The sequence below is a fragment of the Copidosoma floridanum genome, unplaced genomic scaffold (assembly GCF_036245765.1).
Source record: "Copidosoma floridanum isolate Cflo_tuat_1 unplaced genomic scaffold, Cflo_Japanese_pri ptg000006l, whole genome shotgun sequence".
Lineage (NCBI taxonomy): Eukaryota > Metazoa > Arthropoda > Insecta > Hymenoptera > Encyrtidae > Copidosoma > Copidosoma floridanum.
Genome location: NW_028321883.1, coordinates 22584283 through 22607821, shown reverse-complemented (window position 1 = coordinate 22607821; position 23539 = coordinate 22584283). Strand labels below are relative to the sequence as shown.

At 37.9% G+C, this 23539-nt stretch overlaps 1 protein-coding gene across 1 annotated transcript; it reads right to left on the bottom strand.

Moving 5' to 3' along the window:
• Nucleotides 1-7904: 7904 nt before the first annotated feature.
• LOC106637395 (mite allergen Der f 3-like) lies at nt 7905-12680 on the bottom strand. Its single transcript, XM_014350163.2, has 4 exons — nt 12662-12680; nt 8601-8923; nt 8193-8528; nt 7905-8105 (listed from the first exon to the last, which is right to left on the bottom strand). The coding sequence occupies exons 1-4, from the start codon at nt 12678-12680 to the stop codon at nt 7905-7907; spliced, it is 879 nt and encodes a 292-aa protein (XP_014205649.2).
• Nucleotides 12681-23539: the final 10859 nt, after the last annotated feature.

Here is a 23539-nt window from a genome sequence, read left to right as displayed (position 1 = left end):
GTCTCTTTATGGTGCCAGTGCAAGGGTATTGCATGGTGCTATTGTATCACAACTGCTTTTTTCTTACTTTGTGGAGAAGTTTAATATACTGTACATTTTTGTTTGAAAATAGTCCAATAATAGACAAATTATCACAGATTTATCCGAGGCTGTAAATATATATGATGTCTGGGATACATGATGATGTCTTTCAGTATAATATTGTGCAACTCTTACCCGGAACGGCTTGACTCTGGACCGATTTCCTTCAGAACTAGCGAGTATAGTACATAATAGTTAAAAGTGAGACCATACATTCATACAACCAAATATTATCTACAATATTATCAATAATGCATGATTTTACTTTTTCGATTGTTAAACTGAAGTTGTCACATTTTTTTACGATTCTTGCATTAGGTCCACCTCTGTACGTCATGTTGCACATAGCTTTATCTCATAGAGGCACTTATCTATAAGTATTACATCTCTTTACCTTTTTTGTATGTAATTGATCGAAAAATTGTTAATACCCAATCACAATCTCTGAATTATTGGATGAACAATGAAGCCAACATATTTTAAATACTTAAATGATACATGATTCACCAACACTATATCTAATTAATTCATTATTTACAGAAAGGCAGAATTGCCTTGCCTGAGAATTATTTTCGCCATTTGTGATATGATTACCGATTCTAACTCTGATTTTTAAATATTGTATGTTTCACGGTGAGATTTTCCACTTATTTTCTACAAATCCTTGATTCATCGAACTCTACAGCTAAACCAGTTGAAGACCCACAAGTGTGGTGGTTAATAATAATTTACCCTCTGCAAACATAAGAGGAAAACATATTTATATCTTGACTTTGTCCGATTGCAAGCGAGGTACTGTTGAAATCCTTTTGTCCGCATTATTGTAATCGGAGCAATATCACTTAATGGTTTCTCGCAATGAGAACTTGGATGATGAATTACGAGCCCAGTTAATTGCAGTAACAGCATTTAAAGTGAAAATAGTCTTGCAGTTAGTAGGTTCAAAATTACTTTGACTGAGCGACAATTTGATTGAGATATGCAAAATTTTGCACAAAGTAAACGGAAGAAAATGAAAAGCTATGAGCGTTTCACTTTAATCTTCCCAGTTGAGATTCGTACTTGAGTCTTTGATTACAGTCTCGAGTGGAGTTGAAGAAATTTACGCGGCTCCAAATGGTGGATGCTTTGGCAAGGATATTTGTACTCTTAGTATTATGTAACCACTTTTTTTTTATGTTCCAGGGGTACAAGCATAAATTTTTTTTGTTTTCGTGAATTCCATTTTGAAATGAAAAGTGACTGTGAAAAAAAAAGATTGATGTAAAATCAAGGTGTTTTTTGCAATTGAATTTATAACTTGAGGATACGAATATTGTTTAGAGTGAATTTCATTTCGTCTTGTGGTTGTGCGAATAGGAAACAAAATTGAGCTATCATTGTAAATGGCCACAGAGAAAGTAGACAATTCCTAACATTCATGTTACTATGGTGAAGCACCATTGAATCTACGAGAAGGTCAATGTTGCTGTCACCGCATGATATTCTGTAGTAGAAAACAACTTTACGGTTTCACATGTAATATAAAAGGGCATCAATAGATATTTTTTTTCATTTTCATTTTCATGACGATGAAACCATTCGATTGGACAAGAAATAGAGTTAACCCAAAATCAGTGATTCTATACACAATAAACCAAGTCAACAAATTTTTTCTAAAAATCATCCCAAGTCTTGCTCCTCACCATTATACCCTGTAATGTGTATTTTGAACCACCATAAAAAATGATTGCTTTAAACAAGAAACATCAAATAATTAGTAAAAATTGATACTTAATCGATCATGTAGATGAACGACAAATAAAGAAAAAAGAAGAAAGTTTTGAAGCACCTTTTCATCACATGTATCCTTTTCACCGAAAAATCTTAATGAACGAATAACAGAACTGATAACCTTAACTACGTATAAACAATTGATCCCAAGTACTGATGAATCTATAACCACATGATGAATCCTTTTTATTCAAGATGTGATTGAATTGAATAGACCACGTGATTCTTACGTACTGAGTGATTTAAACATGTTCAAAGCAGCTCATAAAAAATAAATTTTAAAAATTTGGTTGTTTCAATATTGAATGCTTCAGAAAAGACAAAACTCGAGTGATTGAAGAAGAGCGCATTATACTACATATTATACTTGGAAAGTATAGGATGCACCGAAGCAAGTGCATACGTGTATGCATTACAAAAAACACAAATATCGATGCTTGTTTACTATTGGCGCAATCACAACAGAAGTACAAATTGCACGTGAAGAAATGCCCCGTCAATGCGAAAGAAAAGACCAGTACGCAACTCCCGCGGTATAGCCGTGTCATAAGCGACCATCGCACGCGGAAGTGCCTGTAAGTAAGCGCATCGGGAAAGAAATAGCTATACCAGCGGTGCGAGCGAGAGAGGCGCAAATGTGCGTGAGTATGTAGTCATGCGGCCGTCAGCATCGTTTTCCCACTCGCGGGTTCTACTTTTGCGTTTTATCAGTTGAAAAGCACCCGTCGGACCCACTCGAGTCATCCGAGTGAAATCGGCGAGGATATACACACACGTACACGTGTCGTACTACCTGGCACGGGTAGTTGTACGGGAAATACTGTTATTATAATTGGACGTAATAACTTTTTATTCCTTTGCTGCAGGTATCGTCGAACGCGAAACGACACACGGGCTCGCTTCCCTTTAATTCCTCCTTCCTCCCCTGGCCCATTATTTTCGGACTCTCGTGTAACTTTCAAAAAGTGCAGGATCTACCTACGTTGGCCAAATACCTCGCGCTTGATGTTTTGTACGTTTTGACTCCGTCAATAGTCGAAAGTCGCCACATTATGGACGGTTTTCCCCGGCAACTGGGACTCGCGGAGTTTGCTCTGATTGCATAAGGAAAGGATGTATGTATATACAAATATGAAAACAATGAAGACGCGAGCACCTGCGCCAAAATAAAGGGCCACGCGGTGTTACAGCCAAGCGATAAATTAATACTGGATTATGGCGTTTACTGCCGCTCTTGAGTTTGGCGTAATCCGCGTAATGTAACGTTTCCTTGAGCCACCAGTTTTACTGCCGCGAGAGGCATTATGTACGGCCTTGCGCGTGTATCGCTGACGCCACTGGGTTACGGGTCGGAGTGCTCGTTTCGTTTGCACGTGTAATTTAATTTCAAAAGATCTTAGTGTGATTTATCTCCGCTTTTTTTTCGTAGATTAGGATGAAAAGCTCGTTTCCGAACTAATGGGCCTTTCACACGGAACCCAACAGACAGGTTTTCATTTTTCAATTGTCGAGGCGTTGGAATCATTCAGCGTAACGGCGGAATCTCCTTTACATTGCAGAGACGATTGCTATATGTTTCCATCAAGAAGTACCGCATCATGCGCGTCCAGCGAGAGGAGAAAGTACCAAAAGTGTCGTCAGAATTGTGTATTGATAACCGCACACGTTTTAGTCACAGCAGCAGTCGATAATTAATGTATTCCGTCTCAAACAAAGTATAATGGCTCTTTTAGTGCTTCTCTGCGAATTTTTACTAGCTTGTTGCGATCGAAATCTATCGATCGTCAATAAATGAAAAGAACAGTGGGATATCGCGTGCTTTATTCGAGTGCGTTGCACAATAAGCAAGTAGCAATTCTACGGGGCTCTTTATGTTTCAACGATTGCCTGTTTTCACGTAACTAATTTTTTCCGCCGGCATTGCAAAAAAGTACTTTCACGTTGTTTCGAAAAACGTACGCATAAATGGAACGCAAGCTCTGCGATTCGGGGCTCAATCAGTCGGTCCAAGTGGGTGCATCCAGCGACCGAATTTTCCGAAATGAGTATACTTACGTAAAATCCGACCAACCGGTGAGTGTGAGACCATCATTGGTTTCTATTGCCTCAGTGCTTGCAGATGCTTGTGTCGTTGAAAGACTTTTGAGCGTAGTTTGAAAAAAAAAAAAAAAAAAAAAAAAATCACAAAGTAAGTGTACTCTCCCGTGTGAGTGACGCATCGAGACAGAGAGGAGGGCTTTCGAGGTGTTGGGATCAACAGACCGTTTTATTACATCTTCGAAAGCAAGCTGGGCTTTTTCTTTTTCATCCCGCACCGGTTCTTATTTTTACGATCTCTTGGCCACTTTCCCGTTCTTCTCGCGTTTTCTCCGTTTCGAGGTGTAAACGTACGAGTGGTCCACATACACGAGAGTCCCGGTAACCCGAGGTGAGATTTTTATTTGCGCGTTGCTTCGTTCTCCGATTTAAATTTTATCCACGAAACTGCATACCAACCTGATCCCTTGCTTGTTTCGGTTTGCCAATTTCGAAGCGCTTCTCCGCCCCCCTCGACCGTGTACGTGCATGCGTAAATACCCCCCTTGGGTGGACGAGCGGGGGCTCGCTGCTACGCAAGCAAATAGGTACGTGCGTCCGAAAAAGGGTGTGTGCGTATGTGTAATAGTGGGTGGTCGTACCACCGGTGGTGCAGGGATGACCGGGGAAGCGGGAATTTTAATCAAAAGCGAACGCGTACGCACCACAATTGGGTCAGAAGTTGAGGACGACTGCGTGTACGTGGACGAGCCGATGTGTAATTTGAACGTAAGTCCAGCTCGCGAGGGATACGTTTGTTCTTGTTTGCCGATGAGCTATACGTGTATCCTATTTGATGATTAAGGATCCGTTTGTTCATGTAAATGTAAAGACAAATTTTTTACCCTTTACTCGTTCAAATCGCAGGTACAAAATGCAGTGACTCAAGATCGGATTTCGCTCACTGGAGCCTTTTTTCGTTTAGACAATAAGGTGGGAGTTAACGGGTTCGAAGAAGTCTGCACTCATGTAAATCACTGTCTGGACGTCGTTTAATAGATTTGGTTTTATTTTACCAAAAGTAATAAACAATAATGAGTATGTCAAAATCACTAATCCTTGACCTTTATTTGTAAGTTTTTTTTTTTTTTTTTTTTTTTTTAAAAAGGAGTGTTTAAGTTCTAGAATAAATTGAGTTAACTTACAAAAATATAATACAATTAACCAGTTCAATTTTTTTTTTACTTTAATGGACAAGGGGTGGCCTTACGTGTTTGAAACTTATAAAGCTAAGCTGAAAATCTTCATCGTCGATTACTTGTGCTACACTCGTTACGTGCAAAAACGTCTTTTAAACTGCGTGCCATCAGAACGACGCAACTATTCAACCGTTGTTTCCGCCGTTTGCCGCGAATGTGTCAATATCCGCGATAGTGGCAAAATCGTTCAGTTGCACAGTGGTATTGTTGGAAAAGTTGTACATGCAAGATCCAATATTAACTTGTAAATACTCTGTTCAACTGTTACTGATCGGAGTTTGGCATAAAGACTCATATTTGGGTGCTTTCATGGATTATGGAAAACAAATTTCCTTTTACACATTTCTTTACACTGGTAAATTTTGCTTTGATTTCAAGACATTTCACTTTGTAGCATCATTGTCATGAAAATTGTTTAACTAATCAAATAACAGAGTATTCTAAAATTATCTGTGACTGTATATAGATACAATTATTAATAATGTATATTAAATTTTTTTGTTAACATCATTCAACAAATTAACTATTTATTGGTAGCTTATTCGAAGCGAATAAAGAGCTTACGTCTTATGTGGATGGTAATGGTTGAAAAAGTCGATAAATGAACCAGATACTATTTTTGAGAGGTATCAAAAAGTTCAAGTTAGAAAAAGTATGTCATTTACAGGCAAATAAATAAAGGCACACTCCATTCACCATCTTTCACAAAGATATAACAGGTCAGGATCAATCATACTCGAGTAGAAATCAAAGTCGGAAACATAAAAGTAAAAGTCTCGGGCAAAAGAGAGATGGCGTATCATCAATTACTATGCCACTCTAAGGCCTCCGATCTACTGTGCATAAACGCGTGTTTTTGAAAGAACCCGGAAATCATTTGGTGCCAGAATATTTACAGATTTCGACTATCGTTTTTCAGATTTTTTTTTTTCTTACGTTTTTTGCATTAGATAATTTTCACGTTCAACATGGATTGTAATTACATACACTCTGATAATTAGAAAATGTTGATGGACAAGTAATTAACATACAATGATAACTCCTTATTCCTTACGTATTCTGATGGATTTATTTATGTCAATTAGGTAGGGAATTCCATGGTTCCTGTCATACGTAAATGCGGTATTAGAAATGTATAAAAAAATTTTAATTGGTTTGATTTTCATTTGAAATTATTCATTTTATACCCTCTGAATGATCAGCCGAGTAATTAGTTGGTCTTCAAAATTTATTTTAATGATTAGTTGAGTTTAAAAAATATATGTACGTCAACTACTGGAACAAGTATAAAATGTATGTTTTTTTTTTTTTCAGTATAATACACTGGTGCGCGAAAAAGTGATTAAGAGTATACTTGTTTGACGTACCTATAGAGAAAGGATGTTAAAAACATTAATTATATCGAGTTTTTGTTTGAAAGTGGCACTTAAAAATCAACTGTTGTTACAGGCAAATTCACTTAATTAATACCTTATATTAATAAATAAAAAATAAGGTAGTGGTGAGTTGTTTGATCTTATCAGCCTCAAAATAGATAACGTCTAATAACACGCTCGCTTTGGCCTGGTCAGAATGTTAATTCTCTGTATGTGTAGACACAGCTGGTAAAATGCGGCAATGGTTGTAATACATGGCTAGCAAACACACGTTAGCGTTGAAATAAAAATAGAAAGACATCACTATTGTGTGGAAAGGTGTGAAGAAAGATAAAGTAGAGCTTTGCAAGTTTCAAGTTCCGCATCGAGCCACGTAAGTTCGCCAGAAACCCAACCCACTTTGTCTGTTTGCTCGCTAGTACACGCTCCTCACATGTCCGTGGGTGAGCACACGTATGTAACGTGCTTGTGTGCGCAGCTGCGGTAGCACAGAATAATGTGTTCCCCGAAGAAAAACAATAGCGATAATGGGTATTAGATGTTAGCTGGGTATTCTACTACGTGATTATGAAAATCTTTCTGGTTGCACTTTCTTTCAGACCCGCCTCTGTTGCGGCTGCTGCTTTTACTTTTTACACAAATAGGTCAGGCTTTTTGGCATTTATTAATTTCGAAGCAGCGCACAGAGTGTACGGAGCCCCTGGAATACTGTTGCTGTACGAACAGAGAAAGTGATGGTCAATTATGTGGATTTTTTTTTCCACTGCGTGTATAATGTGTGTATTTTAATTTTAAATGTACCAAAGTTTTCCTTGCTAAATATGGATAATAATAAATAATTTATCTTTTTTTCTTTCATGATTTCAGCGATTTCTAATTTTTTTTTTTTTTTTTTTTTTTTTTTTTTTCATATACACAACATTTGAAAATGTCCTTAGTTGGGCGTTACTTTGTACTTTGATAACGGAAAAGTATCAATTGTTAACGCTGTTTAGGTTGCAAATGTTTTTTTTTTTTTTTATAAATTAATGTAGTGCCTGCGTGGTATATATTTCAAGGTTTTGATGGATTTTTTTTTATAGTTTCAAAAAATAAACGTCCTGTTGCATATTTGATTTTTATTTATATGACATAAAACAATAAAAAAGAGCTATCTTTTATCCAATAATCTAGAAATTGTGCCTAAAACCAATTTCGAACATGATGTAAGTGTGATCCGAGCGATACCTATCGAGTTCCAAAATGTACGAACGAACTTATAAAATCTTGAAGAGTTTACATCCGGTTGGGCTCAAATTTGGTTTGTAGTTTTATTTTCGTACAAATTATGATATTTTTAGATACATGAAACCTTTATTCATTGAATTTTGAAGTAAGTAGTTTTCCACACGATACACAATCACGATGAGACGCTGTTACATTCAGTTTCTGGAAATGAACTTTTGTGCATGACACATTCGATGAAATCTATGTAATACGAAATTCTTGTGTACACTGAGGGCCTCAGCTGTTCATTGCACTCCTTAGGACCACGTGACAATATTCCTATGAGAAGATTTTGTTCGTTGGTTTTTAATACAAGAGGACCACCACTGTCACCCTAAAAAGGAGAAAAATAACAATCGACACTTTGAACCTTGCGTACGTATGTATCTTGTATGAAAATGAAATACAACGCTACACTTACGAGACAAGCTCCTCTGGGCATCGTTCCTTCAGTTGCTTTAGGCTGTTCCATTTGAGAGCATAGTTCTTTTAATAAGTTAACACCTCCATGAGGCCGCGTCCTCGAACATTCTTTAAGTGATAAAACACGAGTTTTTGCAAATTGTAATTCCCCAAATGAGTTGCCAGTCACACTAATCTTATTGTCATGCGAACTATCCATTGTTACTGCATTGTAACCAAAGCCAGTGAGAACGGGCTCTGTACCAATATGAAATTCTGGATTGTGGCCGATAAGAAGTGGTGGTAATTCAACCTTTGCCATGTGCAGATCATCCAGTAACATAATTTTATCAAGCTGAGAAACATAAATTTTATCAATTGAATCCTCAGATTTTTTTAAATTACGTTAGTAAGTTGAAAAAAAAACCTTAAGTACGGCAATATCTACTGAAAATATTAAGTTTTCTTCTACAGGATTAAAGTCCTGGTGTAAATATACTGTATCAACATAAGCATCAAATCTTGATGCAGATATTTCGTAGATACTCTTTATCCCAGCTGAAACTTTGATCTGACTTTGAACTTGGCCTTGATCATCCGTGACGCAGTGAGCTGCAGATATGATGTGATATTTGTCAAGAATGGCACCGTTACAAACAGAGTTTGCAACGCTAACGTAGACATGATAAGGATAATCGGTGATTGATGCTATCTCACCACCAATAATATTCTCATGTTCAAGTGACAGAGCTGCAACAAATTGATTTTAAAATTTTTATTTATTTGTTACAACACTACTGTTGTACAATAGTTTTATTGTACCTATGATTTTGTAAAATTTCCACTCTCCAAAAATAGAATTGAAATTTTATCGTGGGACTATTTCGTTTGTAGATATAAACGTTTTGTTTCTTTGTTATTTTATAAAAATAAAAGTTCTACGTTTTCGACACAAAAAATAAGTTTAGTACAGTCGTAGTGGTAAGTTTAGAAAAAAAGTGGAAAATAATTAATACGGCCATTGGATATTCGTGATAAAGGGTAACAATGAAAATTAGTCGAGCCCAAACCATGCATCTCGTCATTAATTAATTCGCACGCTTTTTGTCTTATTAGGACTATTTTGTATTATTTTAAAATGGTTAATGTCACGGGACTCAAGCCCTTTATTTGGCAGGTTTTCAAGAAAAATCAGTTGCATTATATTGTCGAAATAATAAAAATAAAGGAAATTTAGGAAATAAAAATTATCTGTAGAGCTGGTATTTTAACTAGTCTAAAAAGAAACATTTAAGTTGAAAACAGTTTTTAGTTAAAGTCAACCTTAACTAAGATCAAGCGTTGCGTACGTTTAATTTTAGAACATCCTCATGTCGCATATATGTACATAATAAAGTTGTTTTTTAATTATTAATTAATTTATTTAAACCTTAACTATATGGTGTTAGTAAAGTATAGTAAGGTCTAGATAAAGACAAGTATTTTACTTGTCATTACAAAAATAGGCTTTCTAAGCACCCTACCCGTTAATAATAGTTGAAAAAATAATGTATTTGATTATATAATTGCAACCTTACCATTGGCACATAGGTATAATACTGATAGACTGCAAACTATTGAGGGGAAATAATACATTTTGATACGTTCGAACTGAAAAACCAAGGGATTCTTACTCTCTTATACGTAAAATTAGACCCAATACAACACTTGTTCAAATAATTAAAAATATTTACTTATTCATTACAAGCTTTAGTTTACAAAACTTTAAATAATCTTCAAGATAACACATTATCATCGCATTAGGAAGATATTTTCAATATGTTCAGTTTATATTTGTATTAGCTGGGAGTTAAAAAAAATTTGAAAATTATTTTTGATCATCGACACTTAATTATCATGAAAATTAACATATAAATTATCGCATGTGTCGTAATATCTCCCTATCCTGAATTTTTTCATGCATAGTAGCCAACAATTTTGTGTTTCCGTTAATAAAAATCCACAGGTGAATAATTATTACGTTTATTGAAGAAAATTAATGTTTGTTAGATTTTTTACAAACTTGTCTTTGTTTCCAAGGAGATTTAATTTTCAAAAAGTTTAACTAAGTTACAATAAAAAACTTTTATCCAACTTCACAACAACGAAAATTGCGTTCTACGGAAGGTCAGTATTTTATTTTTAGGGCGTGTTTAATTAAGCTGCAATTCGTCACCGAAAGGTACTTGTGTCTCGGAGTATCACATCAAATTACATTGCCACCAATACACGGGAAATCTAGGACATTCTCAACTCGACTTTTCTAAAAGCGAGGTGCTTATTTTATTTTTTATTTGGAAATTTTTTTTCCTCAATTAATTATTCGTTCACTGTATGAGTTTTTATTCAAACTTTACTTGTCCGAAGCTTATTTTTCTGGTCAAGTAATATCTCCAACTTAATTTCTATTACAAATTCTGAAATAAATAATTGTACAAAAAATTGACTATTTGCTTACATGTTTGCTTTAAAACAGTTGTTTATATTTTTACACAGCGAACACTCAAAAAATTTCATTTTGGTGATTAAAAGACACGTCTCTAGTTCGATCAGTTAAACAAATCTTTTTATAAATGACTTAATGCAAAAATTCCACGATGACCCCCTGAGAGTTGTAACTCCACTTGCAGTATACCATGGCATATACTGATTATTATTGATTGATTAAAGATATGATGCAAATGCACGTATACCCAAATAGGAAAAACGTGTATCCCATACAGTTACAGGTTTGCAATCTTATCTTGACGTGTTTTTGCATCATGATACATTTGATTCACTTGTTTTTAATAGCACATATTATTTTCTACGATAAATAAAATTTTCTACGTCTAGCTCTATCCAAGATACGAGGAACTTTAAGTTTTCGGAGATTCAAGAGTGAAGTAATAACGACTTATGATCAGATAACATTCACTTAAAATTGGTAGATGATAAAGCTTATACGCTACAGAAATATGTAATGATTCCTCACAAAGTTTATGGTCAATAAAGTGTGAAAAACGTTTATTTTAATACTTATCGTGTGAGGTAACAAAAGTGTAATTTAATTTAATCATACTAAATTTTATTTCGTGCCGTCTAATACTCATGAATTGATATTTATATTTATTCAATAATTCTACGGCTAGTACTACTTGATAGAATATTGAGAAGTTCGTAGGACCAACGTTAGGTTCATATTGCCCCTGACAAGGATTACGACATACCTCAAGTTGCAGATGTAGTTTGAAAGAGGCCCCGGCGACTATGCCATTAGACTGTCCCTGTAACCTGGTAAAAAAAATGTATGCATTTTTAACTTGTTCTTTTTTTTTTCTTAAACTTTTTCCTTCATCAAAGGTTCCTTTTTTGATTACTAGACACGTAGATCTTGCAATTACAGGTACTTAGCAAAAAACGAATTCCACCATTTTCATACTATTAAATACATAGTTTCATCCTATTTTTTCGGATGAAAGGAAGAACCTTGCGATTCTTTGAATATTTTCATAATATGGGAATTTTAAAAGGGAAAAGAATCTAAACCATATTTGTTTATTATCGTCCAAGAGTTTTTCCTTGAATGGGGCAGTCATCAAACAATTTTATTAATTTCCACCAAGTAGTTCAGAAGTTCTAAATAAAAGTTGTAGAAAACTATACTTCCAAATAAAAATTTTGCTTCATAAAAAAAACAAATGCTATGAAATTTCATTATAAATTAAAAAGATAAAACTCTCGTTTTGATAAACCATTTTATTAGGCAACTATCGCTATTTACTTTCCTTCAAGGAGTACGTAATTGCAGATGAAATATGAGCAAATAGGATGAAATACTTACGTTATTTTGTGTCCAAGATTCAGTTTACAGTAACAGGTTTATTCAACCACGAAATTGAATTTTTACATTTCATCATATTTTAATAGCGTGGATTTTAGTGATAAGTAGCTCAAACAGTAAAAATTTTCACCCGGAAGGTAAGCAATGACCACAAATGCTTTTTATTACAATCATAAAGAAACTAATAACAGATAAAGTTGAAAATAATGTTAATATTACATGCACAGTGTATTTCACAACGAAATTTATTTTAAAAAGAGAAGAAGTAACTACAACGTAAATATACATAAAGAAATGTCAAACAATATCAACAATCGTATGAGTTACATAAGAGCATCAGCTGCAGTACTTGTATTATTACATGCATGAGTATCGTGTTCTTCTTCTAAATGGACTAGATATGCGATATAACTTAAAACTAGGGTTGTCCTCGGTACGCAACTACCGTCACAATTCTCGTCGAACATCACCTCAAGAAATTAATCCTAAAATCAAGCAAAATCCAAACGATGCACGAGTGCTGCCTCTGCAGATCCCTGACTTTTCGAAATCAATCATCAGCTGCCAAACTATACTTCCATTTGAAACTATGTTTACCAACGGATCCGTCCTTGTCGAATACGTACCGGCAACTTTACGGCGCATCCCTTCGACAGCCCCCTCGAGTCGGACCCTCAATCGCTCTTGCGCTTCTTGTGCGAGCGACGCTGGATGAAATTTATTTTCGACGGCAGGAAGCCGCTTTCAAGTTTAATTGGCCTTTCTCTGTAACTAATAAAGCAATCGAATGTTCAGCCATGGCCAAGAGAGAGACGGAGAAGAGAAATTTATATGCATTCCGTATCCCGCCCGTCGTCCCGAGCTCGACGTCTTAATTAAAGTGTCTTGTTTATTTAGCGTAATTGGAACTTTCGATGAGAGTCGATTTCAAATTCAAATGCAATCCAAGCCGAGGCTGCGGGGGGTACTTCAGTTGCATAGAAAGTGAACGATCGCCGGTAAATAATGGCTACATTATTGCTGTACGAGTTATCAGGGAGCTCAGACATGTACAAGTGTAAATTTACATTTTATGTTAGTACTACAAGGGCAATCGCGGACCAACGGCTTTTTTGCGTTCAGTGATCGACTCCTTTGTCACCGAAACCCAATCAATACGGACAATTTGCGTTTCCGTCAAAATAACGATTTCCCCGCGGTGGGGATATTTTTTTGTTGACGATTTTACGCGCAACTGCGTATATAATATACAAGCACACTGTTGTGCAACCATAATCCAACGCAGTCTGGATCTCTCGAGCGGAGTAACGATGTTGATTTCACTGGAATTTAACAACCGAGACGGACCATCTCCTGCCGTAAACTGGCCTTAGTGGAGGAAAGCACGGCCAAGGACTGTACACATAGAACCATAGGGGGTGCGAGGAGGATGGGGATCGCTTACCGGTTGGCGTCTTGCGCGGCGATCACGTGGCTCGGGACGTACGAGTCGAGGAGGGTTTTCGGCCGTGACGGCGCGCCCAGCGTCGCGGACGAGTAGCCTTCGTTTTCCGCGGACACTGGAACCGATTCGCCGGTCTCGGCGCTGCCCCGGAATTTTTGCGCCTGGTACTGCGGTGGCGTGAATCGCTGCGACGTTGGCTCCGGCATCGCGTGCTGGAAGAATCAATGTCGTTATGTCGTTACTTTTGTGAGATATTCTGTTGGATGTTGGAAAAGTGCAATGGTCCCATTAGAAAACATGTATCTGTGGGATTTTTATCAGTTGCTTAACTCATGGTCTGATGTTTTATAACATTAAGTACTTGTTATTGTGCGTTGCACCAGCAGATATCTTTACATAATAAATAATTCTTGCTGTGGCAGTTTTGTTTATCATTGAGCATGTACTGCACTACTCAAAGGGAACAAAATTGTTCACATTAGTTTCAGCTTGTTTTTAAAAAATTTCAAAATGTGAATAAATTAGTAATACTTTAAAAATATTTTCTCCTACAAAAACGTGTGCGTCATACATAACAATCATGACAAAACTGCGAGATATAATGATATCCCGTATCACCCCGTATCAACCCGTAACTCATAAACTCCAAAGAATCATCAAGATCATAGTCCCTGTTATCATATTTCTTGTAGTTTTTAAACATATTACCAGCGAATCTATCCTGCCACGGATAATCAGGGAGGCTTTGCACCGGCCCGCTACCACCATGTACTCATACACATACTTGGATACAAACACCAGAGTCATTTGAGCCCAAATTACCTTAACAACTTGAGCAGCCGCACTGTGGATGCCCGCGTGCTGGAGTATCTGTGCCATGATCTGCTCGGCCAGAGCCGCCGGCACGTAATACTGCGGCTGCTGTTGTTGTGGCATCCGCTGGTGATGAGGCTGTTGCTGCTGTGTGGGCTCGTATAGAGAGTTGTCGTCCTGGACAAAGCCACCTGCCGGGCCGCTGTAAAAGTCCACGTAGGCGTTGTCGTAGGCGAGGGGCTGGGCTGGCTGGGCGAGGTAGTACTGGTACGGCAGGACTTCTACGGGGCTCGGATACTGGCTAGTTGGAGCTGCTTGGTGCTGGGCCACCGAGGCTGTGGCTGCTGGCATCGTCGCCATTGTTGGTGCTGCACTCGCTGGCTGCGCAAAAAGGGGTGTTTGTGTTGTTCAATGATTCATTTCTAGGGAATTTTGGAAGATGTTGGTGGCAAAGTGACCTGAGATGTTAAAAAATCGATTCTTGTACGATCCAGAAAAGGCTTTGGTTGCGATACAGTTGCCATTTCAGTTGTTTTATGATTATTACCGAGGCCAATTTTAGTAAATTTTCGTGCGGGTTGGAATATAAATATTTGAAATCATTTGTGAAAATATTCTCCCACGTGCCTAAACTCAGGTGTCACATGGCATTGAAAAAGATTGCGTTGAATAACAATATTGGTGCCCAGATTCCATATCCATTAAATTGGTACACAAAGTTGCAGCTGCTCCGCGTACATCCCAAATTAAACCGGAATCCCAAAGTATTCTACAGCGAGCGAGCCAGTGGTCATGCAGTATTACCATCCATCTAGTACCAGATTCAATCCCGTGGACAAACTTGTTGGTCCGGTCCGAGGGATGACGCGGACAAATTAAAACGGGAAACTGTGCTGCGGGGGAGTTGGACGAGGAGTTCCACATATTACGAAGCGATGGCTCCGAGAATCCGCGGGATGAGCTTACCTTTGTGTTGTACATGGGTTGCGTGCGCTGCGGGTACGCGGGCATGTATTGCGCTTCGGGCTGGTATGTGACTTTCATCGGGGGGTAGTCCTGACTTTGAGTCAACATCGGCGTATAAACAGGGATTGGAAGCGGCTGCGGCTGTGGCTGATGGTCGGGGCTCTTGCTCTTTGGCTCGGCAACTGCGTAGTTTTGCTGGTAGTAGGCGAGCAACTGGCTTGTCGGTATGTTTATATAGTAAGCCCCTGCAGAGAAGTGACACAATCAGGTGTGATTCGCTCTCATTTGGTTTATCGTACGGTGGTTTTAGTGTATACTACTCTACTAAGGTGATTTTTTGGTCATTTTATTTGGAAATTTTCCGTATCCTTGGTAAAGCTGAGAAGGTTCTACCATTTTGGACATAAAAGCAAATTAAGCATTTCTACTTTGATCATTGTTGATTTAAAAACAAATGTATTGACCACAGCACTATTTTTACTTGTTTTCTTCGCAGACAGTCGCTGAGAGTATTACCACTTTCAGCCCAAGCATGGTGCAGTAAAGTTTTTCATGAATTCAAAATCATCTTTGATGAGAAAATTCCTCAACTCTAGTTTACACAGCTATAAAAGTACAGCCCAAACACAATACGACTTATTCAGTACAAAAAGTTTGAAAGACGTTATGAAACAGACTATGAATGATTATACACCGATTGGATCTTATTAAATTTTCCACCCAAATTTTATCTACTCGGTAATAATTCGCTAAAAACCACTGGTGAAATCGTAAGCAATGCGAAATAACCCTAAATACCGATAAAAATCGTTCGAGAATCTTCGAACTTTGCCAGTTAAGTAACAGCCTGCGCAACGTAAATAACGTTGTTCCTTAAAAAACTTGCGATTATAACGGTTGGAAAAAAATGTTTCTCTCCACCCAGTCACACGAAAGATACCCATTCACACATTGTAACAATCAATTCCACGAAACAATAGAATCCTCCGATCGAATCGGTGTAGCGGCGTTATACTCCACAGTTCGAACGGAGAACCCTGCCCTTTCCGTCCGACAAACACCACTTCCTCTTCCTCTGCTCGAGAATACAATAAAGCCATTCAACTCGGTCGATACGTTCTCATCTTTTGCGATACGCGTATCTAAGAGCCGTTGCGCGGAGGAGAAAGAGAAAAAAGGCGACCAAAGCGTTCTCACCTTTATCATCGCTCATATCGGCGTAGTTGGGCGCGAGCGTTTTCTGGGCCTGCTGCAGCTGATTTCCCAGCACTTCCTGCTGATACAATTGCTGCTGCTGCTCGTAGTCGTTCTGGGAATGACTTCGGCTCTGCTGGGAGTAATATTGTTGCTGTTGTTGTTGTTGCTGTTGGTCCACCGGATTTGCCAAGAGACCCGCCTGTGCGTAGTCGGACGCGTCCTCGCCTTGTCCGTACTCCGGGACCGGGGCCTATTTGGTGACAAAGTTGCACTTTTATTGGTTAAGTGGTACCTACTGGTTATTTTTGATCGACAATTTTAAGGAGGCAGAGATTTCAGGAAAAAGAAATTGTATACTTTTGAAAAAACTCTGTGTCAGTGACTTGAGCCTGTAAATTACGTGAAATGGCTTTGCAGTGTTTGTAACGCGTGGTATATAAGATTAAATATCCCTATTACATAAGAGGACTTTAACATCATACATCTGAATACTTTTATAGGCTGTCGTAAACTATTGTAAAACCTAATCTCATTGATCGAATAGTTGGTAAAAAAGTCCGTTCAAGCGTGAGATTCAACGCCGTTCTCAATTATAAATAAGACTATTACCATTGATAAAAAATAGAAAAAAAAAAAAAAAAAATAGAATGAAAACAACTTTGAGCATCTTATTTGATAAAATGCTTCTGTATTAGAAAAAAAAAAAAAATCTTGTGGTTCTCTGCTCTCAAAAACCGAAAAAACTGACAACACTTTCGAAAATACTATGGGACATCATTCGATTTTCAATGGAACATGAAAGAGGGAAATCAAAAAAATCCACGCACAATCGCATTCCCCAATTAGGAAAAAAGAAAGAAAAAAAAAAAGCCAAAATGCCCTTTCACTGCGAGCAAACGACGATAGCCAACACACGAGGAATTTCTCCGCGAAAAGCCGGGTGCCGTAAAAACTTTCCTCCACGCCATCAAATCTCGCGCGCAAGAATCGGCCACCATAAAACCCACGAGAGCTTTTATCACGCGGCAGAAACCAATCTGCATTTCAATTTTTGCAGGCATCACCATCATCATACCCCCCTCTCGCGTATAATATGTAAAAGCCGCGGGTGCGCGAAAATTCGTTTGGGCAATTACCGCGTATTTGAAACTTTCGTAAGCCGGGAGTTCCGCGTAATCGCCGGCTTGATTGCCGAGTTCCCGAGTGGAAATTGTCGGGGCGTGATGATATTGCTGGTGGCGGTGAGCCGTCGTCGCCAGAGTCGGTTCTGGAGTCCGGCCGCTTGGCGTTTCGGCGGCCGTCGTCGGGTACTGGGTCTCCTCGGCGCGCAGCGTCTCCAGCGAGGCTTTTTTCGTCGTGGATCCACGGCCCTCGGTGCGGGGGAACTGGTCTCTCTCGATGTCCTCGAGGTCGACCTTTTTCTCGCTCAGAGCCACCCCCGCGATCAGCAGCAGCAACGTCAGGCACTGCCACTTCTGCAACACTCGAGATGCTTCTTAGATAATGGCTGGAATTTTGGTGATCAGGGATAAGGGGCGGACCTTATTTTACCGTATTTATAATTCGGGTTTCTGACAAGACATACAGTCTATATTGAAATAACCGCATAATGTGTAGTATATTCGTGAGTAGGATATTTTTAAACGAAATTCTACTTCGTTACGGTACACTTGAACATTTTCGATGAAAGATGAATGAAAAATATTTTTGGAACATGCTTTGTACCATAATTGTAAATGTTGTTTAATTCACTCGGATATTTTTTTTTTTTTTTTTTTTTAAGTACGTCAAGCAGATACTATTGGACATTTTTTAACGCAAGTAAATTATTTCCTGCCTAAGAGCTTATGACTTAATTATCATTTTGGGAAGTAATAAAAACATAACGTCAGTTCGCAAAATATGATTGCAAAGTAACAAACACTTGGTGATGTGGGCATAGATAGGTGGGAGGAAGAAAATCAAAGTTTTGATTCTTCATTGCAATTCCACATTGTTACTTTTAATCGAGACGGAGATAAAGGAGAACAGCTGTTCGAATAGTTAAAATTTTTACTATTTCACATTTTCTCAATGAATTTGAAAAAATAAATATGTTTGGGGCTCTACAATACGAAGTACGAATAATCAAGACGAAAAATACGACGTAAGAATAATCAAGTGGCTATAGAGTCACAATCATTTCAATCATACATGTGGAAACTTTGCAACATGCCGTTTCCAGCCCTTGACTCAAAAAAATTCGATGAAATTCTCAACAGTGTACTATAACAAAGATAATGGTCAACTAAACCGGAGATACCGTCCACAGACTTGCGGGAACTTTCAAATGATTAACGAAAAATTTCAGCAAAAACCTTCACCGACGTTACACCAGCAAAAGCTTGGACTGCTATTATTTTTGCCAAAGAGTCCTTTCCACGTGTGCTCGAACACTTTCACTGTCGAGCCAAGTTCTGGGTCAATAAACCGGCCGGGCAGGCCCTCGCCGGACTTGGCCGAGGAACCGACACTCCTGGATATGTACCAATGCATGTTTCGAGGGACGACAGTCGACAGGTAAAAGTGAGAGGCCTGTGGTGGTCGAAACTGTTCGTGTTTTATAGATAGTTTTTTGGATTCAATGTCTTACATTGTTTATTCACATTACCGTATTACATGTTACTTTTTTTTCACGTTGCATTTTATTTACGTCTTTCTTTTTTTTCGTTATTACGTAGAATCAAGCTAAGATTATTCTTTAAAAACATCGTAGTACATGTCCATTAAGGGTTTCTAATAAGGGATAATTTATTACATCATGTAACGAGAACGTCAAAAAATAAACTTGATGCACGAGCAGGTCATGAGATGGAAACAATTTACTCCATTAGTAATTTCATCTCGAAACTAATCCCTTTGGAATATAGAAAGAGAACATGACTAGTGTGCTTTGGCCACAAGAACTTATATAAAACGTGTGCATTAAAAAATAATACACATTGCTTTGTATTTATTGAGTTTTGTAAAGATTGTGTTCTCTATCTTAATGGATGTAAGATTTGACCTCTTAAGGCTAACAATATACCAGTTATGTTTTTTTATTGTCTTCCAATGCATGCGTGATTAAAAAATATTTTACATTTGTGTTCTTCATGTGCGTAAGGAGTTGTGAGTAATCAGTCTAAACGATAATGCTTATGACTGAGTCAATCACTAATTGTTAATATTTGGTGTTTTGAATCATAAAATTCAAATGAATCAGCAAAGTGTGAGTAAACATCATTTAAAGTACTTTCAATTTTTTGACGAGAGATACTAATAATGCAATATTACTCAAACGTTGCCTTGGTAATTAAACATGATCTTCAAGTTTATTGTGAAGACAAGTAATTTTTAAAACCAGGTGGGATATTACATCCCTCCAGCAGAATAAGGTGGACATGGTGATCTCGAAAATTTGCTATTTTCTAAGGGTCTATTTTAAATAAGTATTAAAAACAAATTACTGTAAAAATAAACTGAATTAATTAAAAAAAAAACCTTATGACAAACTTCACATGAGTATTATTAAAAATATACAGCTAACCATTACGCAATACGTTACTATAGTAATAAAATTATAATCATCCTGATAATAAAGAAGATATTTTATTATTTTAAAGAAATGTAAAAATATATTGTGTCATCAAAATGCTATAACTGGTGGAATAACTTTCTGCAACAATGGTGATCTTATAAAAGTTAAAAATCATGAAATTCTCCTTAGTATGAGGAGAAAGATAATCCTGCATGATGCCCTCTTCCGTTCAGGAAATTCGAATTCAATGACTAAATATGAATTATCGATCCCCTGGCCAGTTTGCCATTAGATAAGCACAGTTGTAAATTATTATGAATACCTGAATACCTCATTCAAATTTGCTTTTTTGACTGAGTAAATAGAAAAATATTTGGATCAAAGTAAATAACAAACAAAAAGGGGAGACGTACCATTTTTCCAAAGTGTCCTCTCCCCGGCGTCTAATGAGACTCTACTCGATTCAAGTCCTCGGGTTGGCCCAACCAAACTGGAGAAAAAACTACCGTGGATGGAAAAAAAAAAAAAAAAAAAAAAAAGAAGAAGAAAAGGTTGACGATAGCACCACTTCGCGCGGGACGAGCGGTAGAGATGCTCCTGCAGGACCCAGGCGAGAAAGAAGACAGAGGGACGACCTTGCGAGGTAAGACCAAACAAACGCAGAGCCACTCTTCCGTGATCTTATAAAGCCTTTACCCCTACCTCTTTGCCCGCCACGCGCGCCTTCACTTGCACGCACCACTTGCAGGTGCCCGTTTGGGCTCCCCCTCGAGAGATTACCTTACACACATCCACTGCATTGCTGAATGCCGCCACTCACTCCTGGGACCCACGTGTATCTATGTCCCTCCGGTGGTGCGCAGGATCATCGTCCCGTCACCCGACGCGTACGGCCTGTCTCGCACGCCAACTTACGCAAGATCCGATGCACCTTCTCCTGCTGCAAGCGGATGACGTACCAGAGTCTTATGAGATGCTGTTGTGACACTTTTTACACTGCAGAAATTTAGCGAGCGCGTGGATAAATTTATCAAGCTGTTGAAAGCGCGGGTCTATGGGGTTGAGGTGAGTCGTGTCCAATGCTAGTGTTTGTAAAAAAAAAAACTCTTGAATTGAGATTTCGTTTATTTTCTCGGGGTGGTTTTCTTATTTTTTATTTGATGAAACTCTTGGATCATTTTCAATAATAATTGTTTAAATTGTTGGATCCTTCGTGGCAACGATAGTTACAATGCAAGACATTAGAATTAAGAACATAGTAAGCATTATCGTAAAATAACTTTAGTTTTCGACAAAGCTTAACACCCTCTCTCTCAGTTTATATACATAAAAAAAAAGAAAACTAGTCATAAAATACGTCATCTGCGTCTCATTAAACTTTGTACCATTTTTCGTAAACTTAGTTATGAATTTTAACGAAATGATTGAAACAACGAGTAGAAAAAACTCTTGGCATAAATACAGATCGTAAAGTTCATTTTCTGCTACATCACTTTTCAATCCCATTTCTAACTTGGTAAGGGCTCACATGAGTTTGCTGGGACCATCTTCAAATAGTTAAACCTTCCTCAAACTGATGAACCCAATTTTCATACATGAAAACCAGGCCAATTGCAAAATGAGTTTTGTGCCACTTGAAGTTTTCAAGCCACGATGGAAATATTCCTCAATTTAATAAACACATCGTTCCGCGATAAGATCCGATGTGTAACCTCGATACAAACGCTCACAATATTATACAGCCAGTCAATGAATGAAAGAAAAAAAAAACCTCACCTAACATTCCCGGCGTTGCGCAACATCGCTCCACTTTCTATCACCCGTAAACTTACACCAAAGGAAAAAAAAAAAAAAAAAAAAAAAGAAAAAGAAAACAGAAACACGCCCTCGCTGCTACCGTGTGCAAACACAGACGCGCACATGATCGCAAACTGGTTTGCTCTCGCCTGGTCATATCGAGCGGTAAACGCATCAGAATCTCGTTAATGACCCTTGGACGCCACCCGCCATAATAGCCTCTTCGCCCATCACCCCATCTTATTATGCGCGAGGATCCAGCGAATATTAGCTCTATCCCATGGCAGCGGGGAGATGGACGACGGCTCGAGTTTGCAGGGAAGGCGATAACATCGGAGCAACGGAGTGACGCTGACGCAATTAGCCAGGAGCGATTAGGATCGCGTTGGCCGGCCGAAAAGCTCTGTCTTGCTCGGCTCGTCAGTCGGGATCGATCAATCGACCCTTTCTTGCGCCCCTCCTACTTGCGATGTATAATTTCCGGACTTACGGCAAGTCGATTACTGCTGATTGTCATTCCTACGTAAGGATACGAAAGAGATGCTGAGTGTGGTAGTTTTAAAGAAATTAGGGTTACTTGTGTTGTAACGCAATAGTTTGAAATAGAAGGAATTAGTATAGATCTCGAAGAATACGTTGGATAAACTTGGTGCAACGTTAAATCGTTGATTGGGCTCGTTTTTCAGTGCAGGGTATGAAACAGAATTTAATGGCTATATTTTTCACGTTCAATAGACAAAAAGTTTTCCAACATTAGTCGGAATACTTTGTCTTACGATATTGTTAGAAATGTTAAATTGTATCCCAAAGCCGCAATCCACTTTCTGTGATGTATACAATATAACCGTAATGTTTTTGATAAATCGTTAGAAATTACATGGTAAATAATTTGCCTTGACTATTTTTTTTCGATTGGTTGCAAAAATTTTTCAGCGTTTGTGTTGCACTTTTTCGCCAAGGGTACATTCCTGGCGCAGCACATTTACGTAATATTCACCATATGGAATTTGTCATACATATTTAATGTTCAATCTTAATATTTATTAAAACATTTCCCTCAAATGAAAAAAGAAGATGCACTTGTGTACAAGAATAATAACAAATTATTCCATACAATTGTAAATAAAATGTTAAACCAAAATTTATTAAGAAATCCTTATCAGGTGCTATTAACATAAGATCAAGAAATATAGTTAGCTAGCTGTAACATGTTGGCGAGTGGCTCAAGGAGCGTGCCATATGTATTTTAATTCTTCCTCATGAATCCGGACATCGCTGAATATTCACCTCTTTGGTCTGCTTTAAGCACCTCAAGCACGTTTAAGCGAGACGTGTGATAGCAAAGCTGCTCTCGAGGATCTATGAAGGTAACGATAAGAGTTGCATTGTACTCCTTGCGATAATTTCTCCTGGAGCTTCGGGCGACTACTTGCCTCATTAGCATGTAAATAAGCGAAGCATATGACCTTGGTTTCCATCCTGTTCCATTCGCCTCATTTTCACCATATTTTTTCACTTAGAATTTCATCTGGAAATAAATCGCGAATGAGAGATTTCGAGTGTCTGCGACATTACATTACGGTAATGACTGTATTTTTTACCAGTACAAGTGCTATGTATTTGCGACAACACTGTGACAAACCTCGTTTAAATTTTTGGCTGCAAAAAATTGGCGGTCTTCTCCTTTACTTCAGAATATGAAACAACACCAAAGTGTCTATAAGTCGG